Source organism: Ylistrum balloti, unplaced genomic scaffold (assembly GCF_031769215.1).
Source record: "Ylistrum balloti isolate Yb309-2 unplaced genomic scaffold, AGI_CSIRO_Ybal_v1 Utg370502, whole genome shotgun sequence".
Taxonomy (NCBI): Eukaryota; Metazoa; Mollusca; class Bivalvia; order Pectinida; family Pectinidae; genus Ylistrum; species Ylistrum balloti.
In genome coordinates this window covers 1-23,711 of record NW_026782325.1, presented here as the reverse complement: position 1 = coordinate 23,711, position 23,711 = coordinate 1, and the positions used below count along the sequence as shown (strand labels likewise).

Here is a 23,711-nt window from a genome sequence, read left to right as displayed (position 1 = left end):
TTATACCTAATGTGTTATTTCTCATAAAAGTTATCTCTTAACATTTCATCATTTGAAAGTGTCAAATTTAACACCCTCAACATGTATCTGTTATAAAAAAAATCACTAGTGAAACATGTTCTAAGCTTCACTGTACAGTGGTCACAACACAGTAGAACTTTCTCACATCAATTCTTCTCATGGCCATGTACAGAATGATGTCCTCTTTATTAAAATTATATCAACTTTCCCAATTTTGACCCCTCTCAATTCAAAATACCGAACAAAAATTGTGTGCGATATGATCAAAATATACTATAACTCGGAAAATCCTTACCTGAACAATCAAGATATCAGTTCCAACAAGCAGACCGTGAAATCTTTGCCCCCTGGCATGTATGTCGGTCATGGCTAGGCTTTGTACACAACACCTACCCTGATCAGAAGGGTTATTATAATAAACATAATGTATAGTTACCTCCAATGACAAAACCATAAGGATCAAGTCTATCATTTTGCCGAAGCAAGAATTGGCTAGCAATAAAGTGAAAATAAGTTCTGATGCAGAGTTGGAAAGCCAAAGTTTCCCATCTAAATCCTGAGAAATTAAATGATATTATCTTAACACATACAGAATGGAAATATTAATCAAATGTTGTTTTAGAAGATATATTTTCATACTGATCAATAAAAAACACATATTCATCAAGCATTTTGGTCGATAACACTTTCGGACAAGCGAACACTCCGATATTGGCTACATAAGACCATATGTACATGTATGTAACGTTACCTCTGAGATCGCCAGATATTGATTTCCCATGCATGGTTGGTTTAGAGAAGTTCCACTTTATTAGGAAATGAAATGTGTTATTCACTGTTCTGATTTATGATGACCACCAGGGTATCATGATGTTGGTGATGAAATGTTTTTAAACTTGTCTTGTTCAGACAAGTTAGTTAATATTTGAGATTTATGTAGTGATCTTGGACAGCCGTATGATATAATGTTTTTATTTTACGATTTTTGTGACCTCCAGCCAGTCGGATTTAAAGACATCTTTGACCAACTCCACCAAAGGGATAGCCCACGAAAGTGTTGATGTCAGGAGACATGCTTTGTCTAAACTCCTCAAACTTCTCCGTGATGAAAAGGTGAGTATCCAGATTATGTTTCGTTACAACTGTTATCTGATTGTTTTATGTATGATACCTCATTCATTAAAGCATTGGACTCTGCAGCGTTTTGTGTACTTGGGGCGGTAAAAATAAGTTTCAGGCTAAAAGAAAATTGGGTTTACATTTTAACTATATACTACTATGAATATGATACCTTTGTGAAATTGAACAAACAAGAAAACTGCCTACAACTGTTTGCTAATAAGGATAGCTGTTAGTGTATGTTTGGGTTTACAAAAAAAAAACAGTTATAAAGTTTTCTATCCTGCAGGATAAGTTGTACGAGTATGTGAACAGTAATGAGACAGCAGATCCAGTAATCTCCAATCTGGTTTCTCTGGTAAGTTAATAAGACTTTGGTTTGTACTTTCAGATAGGTACATAACCATCAAACCTTCCTGAAGAGACATTATAAACATTTTTGTGGCTTCATTGTTTCGTTAAGTAATAAAAACATATAATTTGAAATAAAAAGTATATATTTCTCAACAGAAACATTCAAACAGACAACAGTTTCTTTTACATATTTTAATGTGCAGAGTTTCTCATGTTCAGGATTTTGTTCTATTTTCAACAGTGGCGTAAAATCAAACACCTCTTAAAGAAACACCTGTGCAGTGCTTGATTATACGTTCAGTTGTTGGGGGTGGGTGGCTTTAAGGTCTGATAGTGATGCAGTTACCATTTACAAAAGGTTTTTGGATTGGATTCCCTAGTCACCTGGCCGACTAGATGAGTTTTTGCTGAAATCTGTTTTCCTCAAACAGTAATATCAATCCTGTATTTCTTTTTGTGTTGCCAGTTTTGATAAATATAATTAGAAGTAAGATATATTTCACAGTTAAAAGTGTTTTTTTTATGGTTCATTCAGTAAAATTTCTACAAGATATTATTGAAAATGTGTATAATTTTTAAACCTTGATGGTGTATGTGCTTTTGGAATGTTTCAGCTCCTACAAGGCTGCCGTGAGACAGATCCTCGAGCACAGTGCCTTTACGCAGAGTGTATTGGAGAGCTAGGTGCTATAGATCCAGGCAGGTAAGTAAACACATTTTTATGCCAAATCCATTATTATTTTGGGTTATAGAAACATAATTATGTTACCAACTATTTCTTCTCATCCTGTTTATTTACATTCCCAACCAATGTCATAACTTGTGGATGTCTCAGCATATTTGGTTCATATTTACTCCACAGTATCATCAATATTTACACCTGATCAGGTTCAGGTACAAAACGAAGCAGGGGTTTTGTTGTCTGAAGCATCTTCTAATTCAATACATTTATACTTTTTTAAAAGCTACTTTCTAATTAAGATATTTATGTATGTTATGAAAACTACAGTCAAATTTTCTGTATATTTCAAATTATCAAATTTTTGGTGGTTTTTTTTTATGGTCAGGGGCATATAGTGCTGCCCTTGGCCTTTATTCTATCATTTCATCCTAATTTCTTTTATACTATCTCATTATTCATTATAAAACCTCTTAACAAAGTCAATTACACTGAAGAGATCCAAACTTAATCTTGATTGTTGGTTGGGCATTATATGTCACTGTGAGACATTTTATTTTTTCTTCAATTTTTAAAATTCTTCTTTTATCCTTTTCATTTGTGTTGATTTATTTGGAAATAATCTGCTCTCAGTAAGCCAACGGTAAAATCAAAGTATATTTAAAATTAATAAAATATTAGATTTTAGTTTTTAATTTTTATCGCAATGTTAATGAATGTATTTCAGACTAGAGTTAATGTGTAACAACCCGAAAGCAGACTTAGCTAAATACCATGCCAATATAGAGGAGGAAAATTTTGCTCTTGAACTCATCAGTGAAATCATCAATGCTTTTCTTGCTGCTCCAGAGTCCAGGATACAGGTAACAGGAGACATTTGTACCAGAGATAAATCTCTTAAAGAATCATGGAGTCTGTACTTCTCTTAACTTCTAATAAATCAGATTTGAATTCTGGTACATGTATAGCCAGTTTAATAAACTTTGTTACAAAATATATCACCTAGACTGAAAATGTATTGAAACAGGAATTGGTACTATTTTTAATTTGTACTGTCAGGACACTGCTGCATTTGCCTTACAAGAACTGCTGAAAACATACAAAATAACTGAGCCAAAGACTGGTGATGGGAGCTCGGGCCGCATCTGGAAACGATTCCCAGATCATGTTCAGGAAATTCTCATTCCATTCCTCAGCTCAAAGTAAATTCATTTTTATAAAAAAAATTTAGGTGCAGTATGTTTTGAAATTACATGAATGTTGAAATAAAGAATTCATTTTAATACCATACCAACCTTTTCATGACTGACTTCTAATTGTAGTAACCATACTTAATATGTCAGTTGTATGTGGTATTACAGTACAAAGTATTTCTTTATCTACAATATTATTGTTCATAGGATAAACCTATGATGAATGAAATTTCATTATCATTCTTAAAAATTGAATCTTTGTATTACTTGTAGATATGCACTGACCAATTCTACCAAGCATGACTGGTCAAAACAGGTCACCCCTATTTACTGCAGTGAGAAGGGGCACAATTTTGAAAATTGGGTCAGCACCTGGACAGGCTACCTGTCATCAAAGGTAAATTTAAGGTCAACAGGTGTTTATCTTTATATAAATGATTTTAAAGACTGTATTTATTTTAGAGGTATCATGCTTAATTTTTGTTGTTGGTTCAATGACCTTGAGGTAAAAAGTATTGAGAGTGGATCAGAAATATTTCTTGTGTAGGTTCCCCTTGATGCCCAGTCATGCCCGTTTGGTTTTAAGACTGGTAAAAAAAACATGAAAATGGCAGACAGGCAGCCATCTTTGATTTTGACAATGGAAGTTTATAATTGCTATTTTTTGAAAAGTAGGAGCTTCAAGATGGACTTTTACTAAGTTTTTATATGAGTTTACCTTGGCCTCTAGTTGTGCCCTTTTGATTTTAGAATTGATCAGAACAACATTGCTGATAGGTGGTCCTCTTGGATTTTGGCTATGACTGTTTGTTATTGTTTTGTCTCAGGAAGAAATGTAAAGGATAGATCTTTCTCAGATTTCATGTGTATACGTTCCTGTTAGTCCCTAATGCCCATTTGTCTTTAGTCTGATCAGAAAAACAAAATGACTAACAAACAACCATTTTGGATTGGACAGGGGGAAAAAAGAGGGGAAGATCATTTCAGTACTTAAAGAGCAAATAAAATCAAATATTGATGGGTACCAAGCTGTGTCTGTTAAGTCACAGCTGATAAGTTGATATGAGTGCTCTCTATTTCATAGCCTTGTGTAAGCTTTTCAACAATGGTAACAAACAACTCAGTTAATAACGGAACTGACTGCAAAAATGATTAAACTCAATCAACAGTGACACAAATTCGGGGGACATTGAGTGTTTTACCCATGTTCGTCTGTCCTGTCTAATGTCAATTTGTCTGATTTCGTCCTTTTTCAGATCAGTGTCATATCTGAGATTTGATTCATTTTACCCTTGTAGTGTCATGACAACATGTTAGGAAAGGTTGAAGTGAACTTAAGTAAAACTGAGTATCTTGTTGACTCTGGCCAAGGTCACACCGACATGGATAGGTCTTCTGTCATCTAAATTACAAATCACAATAGCTCAGATCTTTCTTTTTTTTTAGGTAAAGAAGGGATTTGCTCGAGAAGTCTTCCTCTCTTGCAGTGCTGTCATCAAACACAATGGTAACCTGGCCTTGTACATCCTGCCTTACGTTGTCCTACAGGTTCTCAGGGATGGCACACCAAAGGACATCAATGATGTGAGTTGCTTCTGGTATATAATCTTGGCCTTTGTACCTCGGGTGAACAGCCGATGTGAGTTGCTTCTGGTATATAATCTTGGCCTTTGTACCTCGGGTGAACAGCCGATGTGAGTTGCTTCTGGTATATAATCTTGGCCTTTGTACCTCGGGTGAACAGCCGATGTGAGTTGCTTCTGGTATATAATCTTGGCCTTTGTACCTCGGGTGAACAGCCGATGTGAGTTGCTTCTGGTATATAATCTTGGCCTTTGTACCTCGGGTGAACAGCTGATGTGAGTTGCTTCTGGTATATAAACTTGGCCTTTGTACCTCAGGTGAAGAGCGGACGTGAGTTGCTTCTGGTATATAATCTTGGCCTTTGTACCTCAGGTGAACAGCCGATGTGAGTTGCTTCTGGTATATAATCTTGGCCTTTGTACCTCGGGTGAAGAGCTAACGTGAGTTGCTTCTGGTATATAATCTTGGCCTTTGTACCTCAGGTGAAGAGCCGATGTGAGTTGCTTCTGGTATATAATCTTGGCCTTTGTACCTCAGGTGAAGAGCGACGTGAGTTGCTTCTGGTATATAATCTTGGCCTTTGTACCTCAGGTGAAGAGCCGATGTGAGTTGCTTCTGGTATATAATCTTGGCCTTTGTACCTCAGGTGAAGAGCCGATGTGAGTTGCTTCTGGTATATAATCTTGGCCTTTGTACAGGTGAACAGCCGATGTGAGTTGCTTCTGGTATATAAACTTGGCCTTTGTACCTCGGGTGAAGAGCCGATGTGAGTTGCTTCTGGTATATAAACTTGGCCTTTGTACCTCAGGTGAAGAGCCGAGATGTGGTTTGATGTTCCCGTCTAGGATGGTTTATCTTTCTTAGGAAGCTGAGAAATGGACTTGTCAATATGAATGTGGCTCCGAGCTGTTGCATAACTCTTACTGCTCTTGGCAGCATGCAACAGACCACCTGAATATTTTTCACTGAGGTAAGTTCAATATACTGCGATATTAAGATCTTAATGTATAGTATTGATGTCACTTTATTTCAGATCCACAATGAGATAGCAGAAGTTCTGAATCAGGCCAAAAGACCAGATTCTAAACAAAAGGCAGCCAACCTTCCTCACCTGAGTACCCAGACAATCTTCTCTGTCCTTGACTATCTGACAAAATGGATGCACTATATGACCCAGACGAAAGGGGTTGACCCTCAAACTAAAGGTCAGCTGGTAAATCTGTTCAAATTAATTGCATTCAACATATTCATGGCTACAATCTTAATGTGTAGAAAGAGGATTGGTGGATAATTTTTTCCAGTAGTCAGTTGTTTGATGTATGAAAAGTTTATAAAGAAAAATCAGCCATGACCAACATGAAGATTTCTATCCGTTACAATGTATTTAACTACATACAGACCGAGCAGTCTGTTAATATACCAGTTTTAGGGGTAATCTGATTTTAGCTCTTTTTGCGCAGAAAGAATTATGCTGAAATGTGATTTTTTTAGTTGTTTGTATAGCAGTTAGAATGGATTCACCAAACAGAACTGGAAAATAGTAACTTTTACAACATACAACAAGCTGTTCAGTTTTCATCATTTTGTTTGAAGCTTGAGCATAACCTTTAAACTTAACATTAACATTTCAACAGTGCCTGTGTGTCATGCTGATCCTACCTACAAAGCTATTCAGGCATTCCGCCAAGTGATTGCCCAGGACCTACTTGCAGATGCCTGTTACAACTGCAAAGCCTATTCCAGAGCTCTCATGCATTTTGAACAGTTCTTGTCCAGCAAAGGTCACAATATCCAAGAGCACCTCAACTTTATGCAGGTAAGCTACCAATTGTATTAGTATGAAATTGTATGAGAAAGAACATACAAAGCTTAATTGATAATATGTTGCTTTACCTTTCCCTTCGTCTATATTTACTAACCACATCTAACAATATCTACAGGCTGTATTTAGTATTTACTGACCACATGTAACAATATCTACAGGCTGTATTTAGTCTATATTTACTAACCACATCTAACAATATCTACAGGCTGTATTTAGTCTATATTTACTGACCACATCTAACAATATCTACAGGCTGTATTTAGTCTATATTAACTGGTCGTATGTGACTATATCTATAGTCTCTATGTGACTATTAACTGGACGTATGTGACTATATCTATAGTCTCTATGTGACTTTTAACTGGTTGTATGTGACTATATCTACAGTCTCTGTGTGCCTATATCTGCATTCTCTATGTGACTATTAACTGGTAGTATGTGACTATATCTACATTCTCTATGTGACTATTAACTGGTAGTATGTGACTATATCTACATTCTCTATGTGACTATTAACTGGCCGTATGTGGCTATATATACAGTATCTGTGTGCCTATATCTACATTCTCTGTGTGACTATATCTACATTCTCTGTGACTATTAACTGGCCGTATGTGACTATATCTACAGTCCCTATGTGACTATTAACTGTTTGTATGTGACTATATCTACAGTATCTGTGACTATTAACTGGCCGTATGTGACTATATCAACAGTATCTGTGTGCTTATATCTACATTCTCTGTGACTATTAACTGGCCGTATGTGACTATATCAACAGTATCTGTGTGCTTATATCTACATTCTCTGTGACTATTAACTGGCCGTATGTGACTATATCTACATTCTCTGTGACTATTAACTGGCCGTATGTGGCTATATCTACATTCTCTGTGACTATTAACTGGCTGTATGTGACTATATCTACATTCTCTATATGACTATTAACTGGTTGTATGTGACTATATCTACAGTATCTGTGTGCCTATATCTACAGTCTCTGTGTGACTATATCTACATTCTCTATGTGACTATTAACTGGTTGTATGTGACTATATCTACAGTATCTGTGTGCCTATATCTACATTCTCTGTGTGACTATATCTACAGTATCTGTGTGCCTATATCTACATTCTCTATGTGACTATTAACTGGTTGTATGTGACTATATCTACAGTATCTGTGTGCCTATATCTACATTCTCTATGTGACTATTAACTGGTAGTATGTGGCTATATCTACATTCTCTGTGTGCCTATATGTACATTCTCTATGTGACTGTTAACTGGTAGTATGTGCCTATATCTACATTCTCTATGTGACTATTAACTGGTGGTATGTGCCTATATCTACATTCTCTGTGTGCCTATATCTACATTCTCTATGTGACTATTAACTGGCCGTATGTGACTAAATCTACAGTCCCTATGTTACTATACCTATGTGCTCTTTGTGGCTATATTCAATAGTGGTATATGACTATATTAGTACAGTTGACATATATCCATGTTTCAGAAATTGTATGTCGCTCTTGATGAGCCAGATGGAGTGTTAGGTGTAGCGGCAATCAGACTGGCACCAACGCTGACAGAACAAATTCTCATACACGAAAGTCAAGGTGCGTAGAAAATCTATACCATAAATGTATATATTTTAGTGGTTATTTTATTTAAGCATATTCGCACTAAAGATATTGCACGGATTGGACTTTCCATTTGTCATTAAAAAAACGAAAAGAAAATACCAACATTTCAACATAATCATAAAACAAACTAAAAATCAGTAAAACTTTGGCAAAATATCAACAAAGGAAGGATTTACAAGGAGATTCCTGAAAATGTATAAGGAGAATAAGACCAGGTGTTCCGAAAGTGTAAGTGTCTTCTGCTTCATCAATGACACCCACTTTGTAAATCATGGTAAATTCAAGTTAGTAATGTCAAGTTCTCAAGTGAGAAAAAGATATGCAATAAAGGAACCAACAGGCAAATTAACAAGCATCAAACATGTCTGCTTCATATTGCTCAGAGAGACATAGAAATAATCGTGAATGCGCAAATTCATCATGATATTGTATTGATAAATCTTTATTGTGAAGATGTGTGTAAAGATTTGGATGTTCAGTTGTGAAGAGTTTGGATGTCTGTAAAGATTTTAATGTTGTGAAGAGTTTGGATGTCTATAAAGATTTGAATGTTGTGAAGAGTTAGGATGTCTATAAAGATTTGAATGTTGTGAAGAGTTAGGATGTCTGTCGGTAATGGTTTGAGATTATACTGTCTGTTCAGGTCAACATCAGTGTGCCCAGGCATGCTATGAGAAAGCAATCCAGAGTGAGGCTGACAACGTAGTTCATCACCAGGGTCTGCTGCGTAATCTGATTGAGCTGGGTGAACACAATAAAGCATTGCTCCATGCCACTGGGGCTGTCGCAGAAAAACCGGACTGGGCGCATCACCTCAATGCTTATATGGTTGAGTCTGCATGGAGATTAGGCAACTGGTCAAAGTTGGAAAGTTGTATCAAGTCTGTAAGTTCACTTCAGCATTTAGAACATCTCCTTTGTTATCTATCCTGTACACTTCAGCATCTAGAACATCTCCTTTGTTATCTTCTGTACACTTCAGCATTTAGGACATCTCCTTTGCTATCTTTCCTGTAAACTTCAGCATTTAGAACATCTCCTTTGTTATCTTTCCTGTAAACTTCAGCATTTAGAACATCTCCTTTGTTATCTTTCCTGTAAACTTCAGCATTTAGAACATCTCCTTTGTTATCTTTCCTGTAAACTTCAGCATTTAGAACATCTCCTTTGTTATCTTTCCTGTAAACTTCAGCATTTAGAACATCTCCTTTGTTATCTTTCCTGTACACTTCAGCATTTAGAACATCTCCTTTGTTATCTTTCCTGTAAACTTCAGCATTTAGAACATCTCCTTTGTTATCTTTCCTGTACACTTCAGCATGAAATATTTTGAAAGATATCTGGTGTTGATATAGGATGTGTGACATTTGTCAGGAAAATACGATACAACCACACTTCATGATCTTGTGTATCAACAGTGTAATCAGTCATCATTTTTACAGGATAAAAGCAGTAGGAACTGGGCAGTAGGAATTGGGAAGATATTAATGGCAGCAAAAGAACAGGTAATTATCAATAAGTAATTATACTCAAATGCATGAGAAAAGGGCCTTTACACATTCCAAACATTTTCTTGCTTGCCCAATTGAAATGTATAAAGAGTTTGCAGAAAGTTGAACATTTCAAAGTTTGTAACTAGAAAAAAGTTTTGAGAGGTTGACTTACTGATGATTGGTTGTAGAAATCTGAGCAGCTACGGAAACAGCTACAAATTGTTAGGCGAGACCAGATGGCTCCTTTGTCTGCAGCTAGTATGGAGAGTGGATCATATTATCGTGGATATGAATATATTACAAGGTAGGATTACTCATGATCAGTTGATTTCTCATATTCATATTTTAATTGTGGCTTCAATGGATAATCAACATTACTAGAGAGTAGATGACATTTTGTTATTATCCTGTAACTGAACAGATTACATATGCTGAGTGAGATAGAGGAAAGCGTAGGTGTTCTCATGGACCTTCACACTGAGGACAGTGGTTCAAGTTCCACCAAGCATACCTCAGTTGACCTGTTGCGTCAGTGGGAGTCTCGTCTTCAAGTTATGCAGGTCAGTTCCTAATCAAGAAATTTTGTTATATAAATACAACTTTCCATGGCACCACAATGGATTCACAAATAAATTTATATTATAAAATATGGAAATATTTGAGATCCCACCCTGTAACCATGCAGATAGTTAACCAGCATCAAGAGAAAACTACACTTCTGCTGGTTTTGTTACAAGAACTTCTATTCTATTAATATTATCAACCTGAAGAAAATGTTTGAAAATACACATATGATACAATGATGGACCTTTAGGTCTTAGAAATTAGCACAACTTTACCATCTGAGTGAAGGTTTTTTATGCGACATCAGTTAATGGATTTCGATCATGAATAAAAACATAAAAAAGTCTTAGAATATACAGTTGGTTTGACTCCTGAGAATGCAAACAAAAAAACATTTTACTACAAACAAAACGTTGGATATGGCTATGGTTGAGAATACAAAACACAAAATCCAGGTGATTGATACAGGCCCTCTTGTCCTCTTTTTTAGATTTCAGACTTTGAGAGAGTAATTGCAGTCTGAATATCTTGTATGCTGTTTTGTTGTAGTGCTCTTTCCGGACACAGGAGCCAGTTTTAACCCTACGGCGGATTCTGTTCACTCTGGCCCAGCAGACCACAGGTCAAGAGGTGGACCAAGACATTGGTCACTGGTGGCTCTGGAGTGCCCGCATTGCTCAGAGGTCAGTTAGAGGTCATCTCCATAAATTACTGATATCTATGATATACCTACATAGCCCAGAGGTCAGTTAAAGGTCATCTCCATAAATTACTGATATCTGTTGCCATTAGGTTTAACTTTGCGTTTGTAGAGCGGGACACTTACAAACAGCATTCAGCTGCCTACTGCAGGCCAGTGATTACAACTTACCTGAGGTGTTCCTGGAGAGGGCGGAGTGGCTGTGGACCAAGGTAGATATAACTGGAAGAGAAGAGAGATTCCAAGTTGATATATGCATATCAGGAAATTTCGCAAGCTTGTTTACGAATTTAAGTACTCTTTGTAAATCACAAAAAATTTGAATAGCACTTTTGCAGGGGATATTATTTTGGGTTTCGTCCATGCATGTGTCCGTCTGTGGGTTTTTCCGGGCTGTAACTTCAAATCATTCAACTCAACTTCACAAAACTTGCTGTATATATTAAGTTAGTGCCCTAGTTGTGCCTTTTGCTATGGATGACATTCCATTTTCCATATTTTTTCTGTTACCAAGGAAACATAGTCAAAAATCACAAAGATAGTGTTAACTTTCCTTTTTGGGCTACAACTTCGAAAACCTTTCCACTCAACTACACAAAAAATTCTGTATATATAAGGTTAGTAACCTGTCTGTGCCTTTTCTTATTTGGGACATTTCATTATTTATCTTTTTTCCTGTTATCATTAATCTTTCGATTTCTTGTGACTTCTAGTATTACTCCAGAGCTTACAGTGTTACATAAGTTTGTTCATGGTCAATACCAAGCTCTATTCAGATATCAACAGTATATATATATATGTTGCAGTTGAGGAGATGCAAGGAAATTTAATAGATTATTGACAGAAGAGGATGTTCATTTTGCACTAGCACTTTCACTGTATTAGATCTTCAGGTGATAGTAGCGGTACATAATTGAGTGATGTCACAAATTGTTCTACCAGGCTTAATGTATATTATATTTGGGTTTTTACATCAACAGCTAGATGTGGGGGATAATCCCTTTGTGGATCCTTGGTATTTTTTATTCTAATTATGTAAGTAATACATCTATATAGCTGATGTACCTTCATATACCTGAACACTTTCTAATCATGATTACTTCTATAATAAAAAAATACTGGTCAGTATATAAATCTCTTATGAAGCATGAGTGGTCATTTAGATCTCCTTTTGAGTTAGAATCCAGACTGGTTTATATATCTAAGCTATTATGTTCCTTCTGAAGTATTCAAAGTCTTCGAAAAAGGCACTCCAAATTTCTAAGACAATGGAATCACCAAAAAAATTAAATGCACAAAAAAATGATAAAGGGTTCATTTGAAAGATTTTTGTTAAAAACAATACAGTGATTTAACTGAGCTAGACATAGCTGATGTGTTCCTAGAGAGGACAGAGTGGTTGATGGGGAGAGGTATGAAGTTGATATATAGGTAGATGTTAGCTGATGTGTTCCTAGAGAGGACAGAGTGTTTGATGGGGAGAGGTATGAAGTTGATATAGAGGGAGAGGTAGAGGTAAAGTTATAGATAGGTAGGTTTAGCTGATGTGTTCCTAGAGAGGACAGAGTGTTTGATGGGGAGAGGTATTAAGTTGATATAGAGGGAGAGGTAGAGGTAAAGTTATAGATAGGTAGGTTTAGCTGATGTGTTCCTAGAGAGGACAGAGTGGTTGATGGGGAAAGGTATGAAGTTGATATAGAGAGAGAGGTAGTTGTTTGTAAATTTGACTGGGTGACTATTGAGTTGAGTTATGCTTGCCTATCATAGGTAGATACTTGATATGCCCCTCTCCTCTTAACACTTTTTTTGTACAATTATTCGTGGATGTTTTCAAGGGAGAAAAAGACCAAGCCATATCATGTCTGGAACGAGGAATGTCTATCCACTTCGAGGATGTTTCCAAATTAAAACTGGACGGTTCAGCTCAGACTGACAACAAACGCAAGACATATGCCAAGGTAATCATTTGTTTGGAACTTGGACGCTTTTCATTACATTTCATCTTGAATTACCACTTTTATGGAACCATGTGGCATTTTGGCATCAGTATTCTGGGTTAAGTGGCTTTCAAGTTTCTACAAAGTAATGATTTTAAACCGCTGTAACATCCTTGTTGGTTGTAATTATCCATCTTTATATAGAGTAAATTAGAGCCAAGTGCTTAGCACTTTTAAGGTTTTGTTTTGTAACAAGATAAATGTGTTTAAGATTTGTATTATAAATACTTGGATAGCATTTTCATGATCTTCAATGTTTTCAATATTTGTTCAATGAAAATCCTAAGTCTTTATTTTTCATATGACTAAGGATTATGTTTGAGTCATGAGACAATTATTTTTTTTGTTAAGTTAAGAAACATTTTCCAAGAATGATCTGTAGTTTTCCCCTTAAGCAATATATGATAATACACTTTTGGTGTATTGTGACACCACTATTGAAGATTCACCATTAGGCTAGATTTTTAAAGATGAAACAGCAGATTGTGTAAATTCGTTTAACCTTTGACCTTCAGGCATTACTGTTGTACGGATGTTACAGTGAAGAGACATCTAAAATGGAAAGTAATGTGATCTTAAAGCAGTACAAAGAGGTAACTGATGTCTACCCAGACTGGGAGGATGGGCACTTCCACTTAGCAAAGTATTACGACAAGATCATGACTACTTTGCTTGAGGACAAGGACAAACCTGATCCTTCTCGCCAACGGTAATATCACACAGTCTGATCACACATTGATGTGCCACCTCCTTCACTGTCAGGTCATATTCTATAAATGGAGTCATGCATGTGATGTTATACCTCTGACAATTAGATCACAGTTCTGATAGTGAGGTCACACTTACAACAGTCAGGTCACCCATCAAACATTCAGGTCAACAATGATAACATCACACCAGACATTCAGGTCATGCTTTAACATTAATATGTCAGTCACTACTTGTCCGACCACCATCGAAAGTAACTTCTTTGTTTACCCACCACAGTCACCACTTACTTCCTTGTTGTATAATTTATCCATCACAGTCACCACTTACTTCCTTGTTGTATAGTTTACCCACCACAGTCACCACTTACTTCCTTGTTGTACAGATTATCCACCACAGTCAGCACTTACTTCCTTGTTGTATAATTTACCCATCACAGTCACCACTTACTTCCTTGTTGTACAGATTATCCACCACAGTCACCACTTACTTCCTTGTTGTACAGATTATCCACCACAGTCAGCACTTACTTCCTTGTTGTATAATTTACCCATCACAGTCACCACTTACTTCCTTGTTGTATAGTTTACCCACCACAGTCAGCACTTACTTCCTTGTTGTACAGATTATCCACCACAGTCAGCACTTACTTCCTTGTTGTATAGTTTACCCACCACAGTCACCACTTACTTCCTTGTTGTATAGTTTACCCACCACAGTCACCACTTACTTCCTTGTTGTATAGTTTACCCACCACAGTCAGCACTTACTTCCTTGTTGTACAGATTATCCACCACAGTCAGCACTTACTTCCTTGTTGTATAGTTTACCCATCACAGTCACCACTTACTTCCTTGTTGTATAGTTTACCCACCACAGTCAGTACTTACTTCCTTGTTGTGTAGTTTACCCACCACAGTCACCACTTACTTCCTTGTTGTATAGTTTACCCACCACAGTCACCACTTACTTCCTTGTTGTGTAGTTTACCCACCACAGTCACCACTTACTTCCTTGTTGTAAAGTTTACCCACATCAGTCACCACTTACTTCCTTGTTGTGTAGTTTACCCACCACAGTCACCACTTACTTCCTTGTTGTGTAGTTCACCCACCACAGTCACCACTTACTTCCTTGTTGTGTAGTTTACCCACCTCAGTCACCACTTACTTCCTTGTTGTGTAGTTCACCCACCACAGTCACCACTTACTTCCTTGTTGTATAGTTTACCCACCACAGTCACCACTTACTTCCTTGTTGTATAGTTTACCCACCACAGTCACCACTTACTTCCTTGTTGTGTAGTTTACCCACCACAGTCACCACTTACTTCCTTGTTGTGTAGTTTACCCACCACAGTCAGTACTTACTTCCTTGTTGTATAGTTTACCCACCACAGTCACCACTTACTTCCTTGTTGTATAGTTTACCCATCACAGTCACCACTTACTTCCTTGTTGTACAGATTATCCACTACAGTGTCTCACTTTATGTTTGTTGTAGGGAGTTTATTCACCATGTTGTCAAATCCTTTGGTCAGTCCCTTCAGTATGGTAATCAGTATATCTATCAGTCCCTGCCACGCCTCCTAAGTCTGTGGCTCGATTTTGGCACAAGTGTAGCTGAGATGGAGAAAAGGGATGTGTCTCGAAACCAGCAGCTTGCTCACAAACTACAGATCATGAGGACCACTTTAGCCAAGCTCAATAAGGTAAGCATGTTCTTGGTTGTCCTAGTGAAAATTTGGCTCGGATATTTCCTGTTCGAAATTGTTTCAACAGGTAAAGGGCCCCCTACCTCCTACTTTCACAAAAAATTTATTTTACTTTGTAACTCTGTGTTTATTAGGTTTAACCTGTCTGGGATGAAATAAATCTGTTGATTTTACAGTTGATGTTGAGCTTATGACTTCATAAATCTTTTGATTAGTTGAATATTTGATGTGTTGATGACATGTCATAATTATGAAAGATGGATTGTCCCATCTCATCGCGAGGTTGAGACTAGAAATTCTCAAATCGGAAAAGCATTGGCAATGTTAAAGAATAGATAAATAGATTTTGATACTGTTGGTTTCAAGCTATGAACAAATTGGTTGGTTTGTTTCACAGCTGGTGTCAGCCCTCGGACAACAGTTAGCCTCCTATCAGTTGTTCACAGCCTTTTCACAGCTTATTTCCAGGATCTGTCACACCCAGCCAGATGTCTTTCAACAGCTCAGGGTAATGTATTAAAATACCAACCAAGACACCAACTACCTACTGGAGATGTCATCAAATATTTGTTAAGTAGGGTGGTATTCAAAGAGAAATAAAGTATTCTTCAATGATGGGTTTGTGTTATTCCAGTCCCAAGGTATCAGTCATCTGATATCAAACAAAGCATGCTTGGTTACACAATTCACCATTGGAGTAGTTCTTTTATTGTTGTAGAAAAAACACAAACTTGTATAAGTATTTTCTTTTGTTTCCAAACATTCACTAAAGCACATGTTTTTAAAACTTTTAAAATTAACTCGCCTAATTGAAAAAAAGAAATTTTGCATTCAAAATTACTGATGTTTCAGTAAACAGGCAAAAAGACTTCTTTACTCAGGAAATTTAATTGTCTAGAAAATCAAATAAATCTCAAGCATTTAAATCTATTCAAGTTTATTCCCTGTGTTTTATATTGAAATGTTGTATTTTCAGGAGATAATTGCTTGCTTGTTTGCTAAGTTCCCTCAGCAAGGCATGTGGATGTTGATGGCAGTGTCAAAGGTTAGCCTATGTACTTAATTCATCAAATATACTTTACAAACCTACCGGTCTCAACAGAAAGGAAGAATGTACATATTTGTATTTTGGTAGTTATATTTTATGTTATATGACTGAAAATTTCATTTGAGAATAAAAAGATGCAGTTTTTTAGCTCAACTGGCTTGAAGGGCCAAGTACGCTTTTGGTTGTGGCGTGTCGTTCATCTGTCTGTCTGGTGGCAACTTTTCCATTTCCCTTTTTCTTGATAACCAAGAGAAAAAATGACAGGTTTCTAGTATGAATCCTGACAAAGTTGAAGAAAAGAAATGACCTTGATCCATATCCAAGTTCAAGGGGTCAAATTTGTTAAAAACTCAGAACAACTTCCTCTAATAAACCAAAAAGCCCAGAAACAAATTTGGCTTACAGGTTCCTAGTATGAATCCTGTCAAAGTTTGGGAAAAGAAATGACTTTGAATAATATTCAAGGTCACAGAGGTCAAATTTGCTAAAACATTTAAACAACTTCTTTTGAACAACCAAAAGACCTAGAAACATGATATTTGGTTGACAAGTTCCTCAGATGAAACCTGACAAATTTTGTGAAACTAAATGACCTGGACCATTTCTCAAGGTCCATTGGTCAATTTTGTTAAAACCTGTATAACAGCTTCTTCTGACAAACCAAAAGACCCAGAAGCATAAGGTTTGGCTGATAGATTCTTAGTATAAATTCTTGTAAAAACTGTGAAATGTCTTTTTCTGATTAACCAAAAGTCAAGGTCACAGAGGTCAAATTTGTCAAAACCTGAAACCAACTGCCTCTGATTAAGCAAAAGGCCTAAAAGGATTATATGTGGCTGACAGTTCACTAATAGAATCCTAACAACTTTTTCAAACAGAAATAAAGAGAAATAATCTTGACTTGTGATGAAGGTCAAGGGGTCAAATTCATCAAAACCCTAAAACAACTGCCTCTGATTAGCCAAAAGTCTAAGAAGCATAATATTTGGCAGGTAGATGTCTGGGATGAACAAAGAATACCAGATGAGTGATTCAGGCTCATTGGGCCTCTTGTTATCCATATTTGTCCAAAAAGATGGGTATGCCTCCCTTGTTGGTTTCGAACTATTCCACACAGGATTTGTTTGTTTGCCTTAAATACTTTTCTATACAAATTCCATACAAAATATTTGAAAAGCTTGTTAGATGTTTTGAAATGATAGTAACAGTGACCTACACCTCATGGTCAAAAGTCAAATAAGTGTTATTATTCTTATTATTGATCAGAATGAAAGAATAAGTGGTGTGATTAAAGGTCAATGTCAAGGCGGTATTCTCTGATAACTAATTAATAATTCATTGTTCAAAGTTCATTGAAATTTAATGAGAAAGCAGATGACCTTAGTCAAGACTGTAGGTTAGATATCAGAGTCAAGTCATTTATCTTTGAACTGGTCAATTTGTTGTAATGAACTGTTCACGTTTTCCTGACTTATAATCGGGCGATAATTTCTAGTTTATGTCAGGAATTATGTTATAGTATGATTTGGGAAAATATGGTTGATTTTGATTCCTGAAAAAGTTAAAACAATACTGACCTTAGCTATCAACATGTTGTTAATTAATGTCCTATTGTGTTATTTCAGTCATCCTATAAAGTCAGAGTAAGTCGATGCAAAGACATATTTGCAAGAGCAGAGTAAGTAGATTTTCAAATCCAATTTGTTTAATCCAATTGAAATGAAGACGTATCGCAAAAATTACATATTTCTCAAATTTAAGAAACAAAATTGTAAATTGGAGCAATTTAATGTGAAGTGTTTCCTCAGGCACTTAAAAAATATAAAAATAAAAAAAGAATGGTTGCTGGTCAATTTCTTAGTTTTGAAAATTCTGAAAGGGTATGGTGATAAGCTGCCTCTGAAATCTGGTATTGACTTACCTTGGATTTCGTCACCTTTAATTCTGTCAGCTTAATAACTTTAAAAACAGTTGGTGTGATTTTCATAGTTATCAATTACCTGATCAAGTTTGGTTTTATTCTTTATATGAAATTCAATAATGACACCAAATTAGAAATAATTGCTTTTTTTTTTTTTGCTTTTAAATCTGTCAACCACACAGTCACTGTGACTGAGGCGAACAAAACCATGTAGTAATAAATAAGGCTACATTGTTTGTAACAAATTTGAAATATGTGACAGATTCCTTGGCATCTCAGTTTAATTGTTTTACAGCATCACAAATGAAAAACACATTCAATTGACACATTTCAGGGGGAAAATTTGATTTGGCTAATATGGAACATGCTGAATAGGTTCAAATGAATTTTTATTTCATATGGTCATAAGTTATTGAAAGTCATTGTGTCTTTTAGGTGATGTCCATACGTTAAATTAGGAAGAGAAATTCTCATTGCAGATTTTTAGGTCACCTGAGCCAAAGGCTCATGGTGACCTTTTGCCAGCATGATTTGTCTGTCGTCGTGCGTCGTTAACTTTTCAAATATTCGACTTCTTCTCAAGAACCACTGAATAGATATTGACCAAACTTGGCACAAAGCATCCCCATGGAAAGCCGCTTCACGTTTGCGAAGAAAAAGGGCATGGCCCTAGTAGGGGCCCCAGGAGGGGGAAAAAGGGTGTAAAATTAGGTAAATCTTTAAAAATCATCTTCTCATGAACCAGCAGTTAGATTAAGTTTGATATTTTGGGTCCTTATGGCAAGGTCTACAAAGTTTGCGAATGAAAAAAAAATTGGGTGAAAAACGGCCCCACTAGGGGGTGCTTAAAAGGGTAAAAAATTCAACTTTGACCGATTTCAACCAAATTTGGTAGACAGCATCCCTTAGTGAAGAACATATGAAATTATGTTGAAAAAAGTGATCATGTCCCCTTTGGGCCCTTAAGGGGTGTAAAAGGGGCCATATTTAAAAACCGTCTTTAAATGACTTCTTCTCAAGAACCATTGGATGGATATTGACCAAACTTGGCACAAAGCATCCCCATGAAAAGCCACTTCAAGTTTGCAAAGAAAAATGGTGTGGCCTCAATAGGGGCCGCAGGATGGGGGAAAAGGGGATAAAATTAGGATAAGGTAAACATTTAAAAATCTTCTTCTCATGAACCAACAGTCAGATTAAGTTCATATTTGATATTTAGGGTCCTTATGGCATGGCCTACAAAGTTTGCGAATGAAAAAAAAAATCGGGTCAAAAACGGCCGCACAAGGGGGCGCTCAAAAGGGTCAAAAATTCAACTTTGACCGATTTCAACCAAATTTGGTAGAAAGCATCCCTTAGAGAAGAACATATGAAATTATGTTGAAAAAAGTTATCATGTCCTCTTTGGGGCCCATAAGGGTTGTAAAAGGGGCCATATGTAAAAACCTTCATTAAATGACTACTTCTTAAGAACCAGTAGATGGATTTTGACCAAACTTGGCACAAAGCATCCCCATGGGAAGCCGCTTCAAGTTTGCGAAGAAAAGGGCATGGTCCCAATAGGGGCCACAGGAGGGGGAAAAAGGGGAAACTTGATACGAATGTTCTACACAAGGTCCTGGCAAGTGTTTTAACTTTTTGGGGCGATTCAAAATCCAAGATGGCCACCCTGGCCTCTGTTTGGCTGAGACATTATGGACTTCCTCTCAAGAACCATTGGGTGGGTCAAGTTCAAACTTGGTACAGACGTTTTACACATGGTCCTGCACAAGTGTTGTTACATTTTTGCAACATTTTAAAATCCCCAGATTATTGACATATATTCCTCAGGTGACCGTTAAGGCCCCTTGGGCCACTTGTTTATATTCTCATAGGAAAGTGAGTTCATGTCAGATATTTTTTTGGTCATAAATTTGATACTTATACTCATCACTTTCCAGGCAAATAAATCCAGGATTGCAGAAATTTGTAAAGGTAAACATTTCAATATTAAGAGTGTTTCATTTAACTATTCCAGTGATAAATGATATTACAAGAGTGTTTCATTTAACTATTGCTGTGATAAATGATATTACAAGAGTGTTTCATTTAACTATTCCAGTGATAAATGTTATTACAATAGTGTTTCATTTAACTATTACAGTGATAAATGATATTACAAGAGTGTTTCATTTAACTATTGCTGTGATAAATGATATTACAAGAGTGTTTCATTTAACTATTGCTGTGATAAATGATATTACAAAGTGTTTCATTTAACTATTGCTGTGATAAATGATATTACAAGAGTGTTTCATTTAACTATTACAGTGATAAATGATATTACAAGAGTGTTTCATTTAACTATTGCTGTGATAAATGATATTACAAGAGTGTTTCATTTAACTATTGCTGTGATAAATGATATTACAAAGTGTTTCATTTAACTATTGCTGTGATAAATGATATTACAAGAGTGTTTCATTTAACTATTCCAGTGATAAATGATATTACAAGAGTGTTTCATTTAACTATTGCTGTGATAAATGATATTACAAGAGTGTTTCATTTAACTATTGCTGTGATAAATGATATTACAAGAGTGTTTCATTTAACTATTGCTGTAATAAATGATATTACAAGAGTGTTTCATTTAACTATTGCTGTGATAAATGATATTACAAAGTGTTTCATTTAACTATTGCTGTGATAAATGATATTACAAGAGTGTTTAATTTAACTATTACAGTGATAAATGATATTACCGAGTTTGAAGCCATCATTTATTTTGTTGTTTTGGTACTTGTAGTTTGTAATGTTTCAATTGTACACTTTGTAGTGTAAAGTTCTTACGGTGAATGTATTCTGATTCACTTGTGTTCTGTTCTGAAACTTGAGGATCAGAAATCTATTCTTGTCTTTAGGACTCCACCAAGCTTACAGATCGTTTATTGGAGCTGTGTAATAAAGAATATACTGGCTCAAACAACATGAGTGTATCGCAGCACTTTAAACCACTCAAACGTCTGCTGGATGACAGGTACGGTCGCATGGTCATTGTCGAGGTGATGTTGATATTGATATTACATACTAGATAACAGCTGATACTTACGTTGTCAAACAGTTAATGTTCCACAGGATGACAGGTACGGTCACATGGTCATTGTTGAGGTGATGTTAATATTGATGTTACATACTAGATAACAGCTGATACTTACGTTGTCAAACAGTTAATGTTCCACAGGATGACAGGTACGGTCACATGGTCATTGTTGAGGTGATGTTGATATTGATATTACATACTAGATAACAGCTGATAATTACGTTGTCAAACAGTTAATGTTCCACAGGATGACAGGTACGGTCACATGGTCATTGTTGAGGTGATGTTAATATTGATGTTACATACTAGATAAAAGCTGATACTTACGTTATCAAACAGTTAATGTTCCACAGGATGACAGGCAATGTTTACATCATCCACAGAACAAACAGTTACTCTTTACATCATCAACAGGATGAAAGTGATATTTTTACTTCTCATATATTGGGTGATAAATGAGAAAAGCTTAAAAAACCTTTGAAAAAGAAGGAGAATATGGTAAGAATTACATCAACATATCTGCTATGAATTAAAGAATTTGTTTGTGCTATAAGTACAGATATAAATGTCTATAACTGTTGTTGTTATGGTATATTAACAGTAACTTCAGCAGTATAATACTACCTCTCCAGTCCAACATGACAGTGATGTTGCCCAGTACTCCTGGATCACACGCCACACATGACCCATTCCCTGCCAAAGAAGTGTACATCAGTGGCATTAATGATGTTGTAAGTTGTCATTGAATTCTAGGTACTTTTTTTTTGCAGTAAAAAAAACGACAGTTTGGTTACTGTTTGCATTTAGCAAATAACGATAAATGATACATTGAACACTAGAAGGCAATAGCAACACAACTCTTGACTTATAGTTAGGGCTAGGATGTAAAAATTGGTGTTTGACATTTGATATGTAGCAGTAAATTTGATTCCAGATAGCCTTTATAACTCAGTGTTTTATTTCCTAGGTTGAGATCCTGCCTTCTCTACAGAGACCAAAGAAGATTTCACTGATTGGTAGTGATGGTAAATTTTACACCATGATGTGTAAACCCAAGGTATGTAAACTGCTCACCTACCCATCATCACTTACTTAATAAGAAGGCTGCTATATCCAGGATTTTTTTCAGTCATCGACTATTTGGGGGAGGAGGGAGGGGGTGCTGAGAGTTCGTTATTGTGTGTCCTTCCTTCTGTTTCTATGTGTCACTATACTTCATACTTACAGTGTGGGTTCACCTTGGTGAGGCAATATGTTGCATATCAAAGTAGGTTATTCTGACCTACATTTTGACCTTCGACCTACATCAAAGAAAAGGTTTGTTCGGGCACTATTTCCTACAGTACTGCTTGTCCACTGGAACTCATACTGTGGTATGGGTTCAACTTTTGTTTTTCATATTATGTCACTTTTAATTTGAAAAATATTGTATAAAAAACAAATCTCTTCTCTAAAGAAAAATTTGGGGGAATAGATCTTATCAGAAATATGGCTCGGTCCACATCAAAAGGAATAGCTATTTTTAATGTAAAAAGTCTTTTGAAACCAAATTGTTGTCTATTTTAATGTTTCATTTTTCAGTCAATACATCTCGGTATATACTTATTCTTTCCAGGATGACTTGAGAAAAGATGGACGTTTGATGGAATTTAATGACATTGTGAACAAGTTTCTGAGGAAGGATCCAGAATCAAGGAGGAGGCAGCTCCATATACGTACTTATGTAAGTACCTTTTGTTGCACAAAGAATATTAGACCTGTATGTTATGAAATATCTATGCATAATTTCTTCTCAGTATATACATTTATACGTATATGCCATGTATGAACTTCACAAGACAAACACACTTTCAATGCAAACTTCAAATCCAGTTTTGATTCCCTCACTCAGGTTTGCAACTTGACTATCGTACAGTGTTGTAGGCAGTGAGAGGTGTAACTTGATTATCGTACAGTGTTGTAGGCAGTGAGAGGTGTAACTTGATCGTTGTACAATGTTGTAGGCTGTTGTTTCCCTCAGTGACAAATGTAACTTGATTGTTGTACATTGTTGTAGGCTGTTGT

The 23,711-nt window shown here is 36.1% G+C and overlaps 1 protein-coding gene across 1 annotated transcript in view; it reads left to right on the top strand.

Annotated features, from left to right (window-relative positions):
* Nucleotides 1-23,699, top strand: part of LOC132555518 (serine/threonine-protein kinase ATR-like) — a gene marked incomplete at its 3' end in the record, with an annotated part of 50,291 nt that extends 26,592 nt beyond the window's left edge. The window contains exons 35-62 of the mRNA XM_060219867.1: nt 1,020-1,134; nt 1,430-1,498; nt 2,109-2,197; nt 2,901-3,036; nt 3,233-3,375; nt 3,640-3,763; nt 4,813-4,950; nt 5,984-6,155; nt 6,585-6,766; nt 8,291-8,393; nt 9,064-9,305; nt 9,863-9,925; nt 10,102-10,217; nt 10,335-10,473; nt 11,027-11,160; nt 11,290-11,389; nt 13,013-13,135; nt 13,690-13,883; nt 15,386-15,593; nt 15,994-16,104; nt 16,573-16,641; nt 18,270-18,322; nt 20,506-20,539; nt 21,469-21,584; nt 22,249-22,378; nt 22,615-22,704; nt 23,263-23,370; nt 23,651-23,699. Of these exons, the coding sequence (XP_060075850.1) occupies nt 1,020-1,134; nt 1,430-1,498; nt 2,109-2,197; nt 2,901-3,036; nt 3,233-3,375; nt 3,640-3,763; nt 4,813-4,950; nt 5,984-6,155; nt 6,585-6,766; nt 8,291-8,393; nt 9,064-9,305; nt 9,863-9,925; nt 10,102-10,217; nt 10,335-10,473; nt 11,027-11,160; nt 11,290-11,389; nt 13,013-13,135; nt 13,690-13,883; nt 15,386-15,593; nt 15,994-16,104; nt 16,573-16,641; nt 18,270-18,322; nt 20,506-20,539; nt 21,469-21,584; nt 22,249-22,378; nt 22,615-22,704; nt 23,263-23,370; nt 23,651-23,699 (3,350 nt within the window). The remainder of the gene's footprint in view (nt 1-1,019; nt 1,135-1,429; nt 1,499-2,108; nt 2,198-2,900; nt 3,037-3,232; nt 3,376-3,639; nt 3,764-4,812; nt 4,951-5,983; nt 6,156-6,584; nt 6,767-8,290; nt 8,394-9,063; nt 9,306-9,862; nt 9,926-10,101; nt 10,218-10,334; nt 10,474-11,026; nt 11,161-11,289; nt 11,390-13,012; nt 13,136-13,689; nt 13,884-15,385; nt 15,594-15,993; nt 16,105-16,572; nt 16,642-18,269; nt 18,323-20,505; nt 20,540-21,468; nt 21,585-22,248; nt 22,379-22,614; nt 22,705-23,262; nt 23,371-23,650) is intronic.
* Nucleotides 23,700-23,711: the final 12 nt, after the last annotated feature.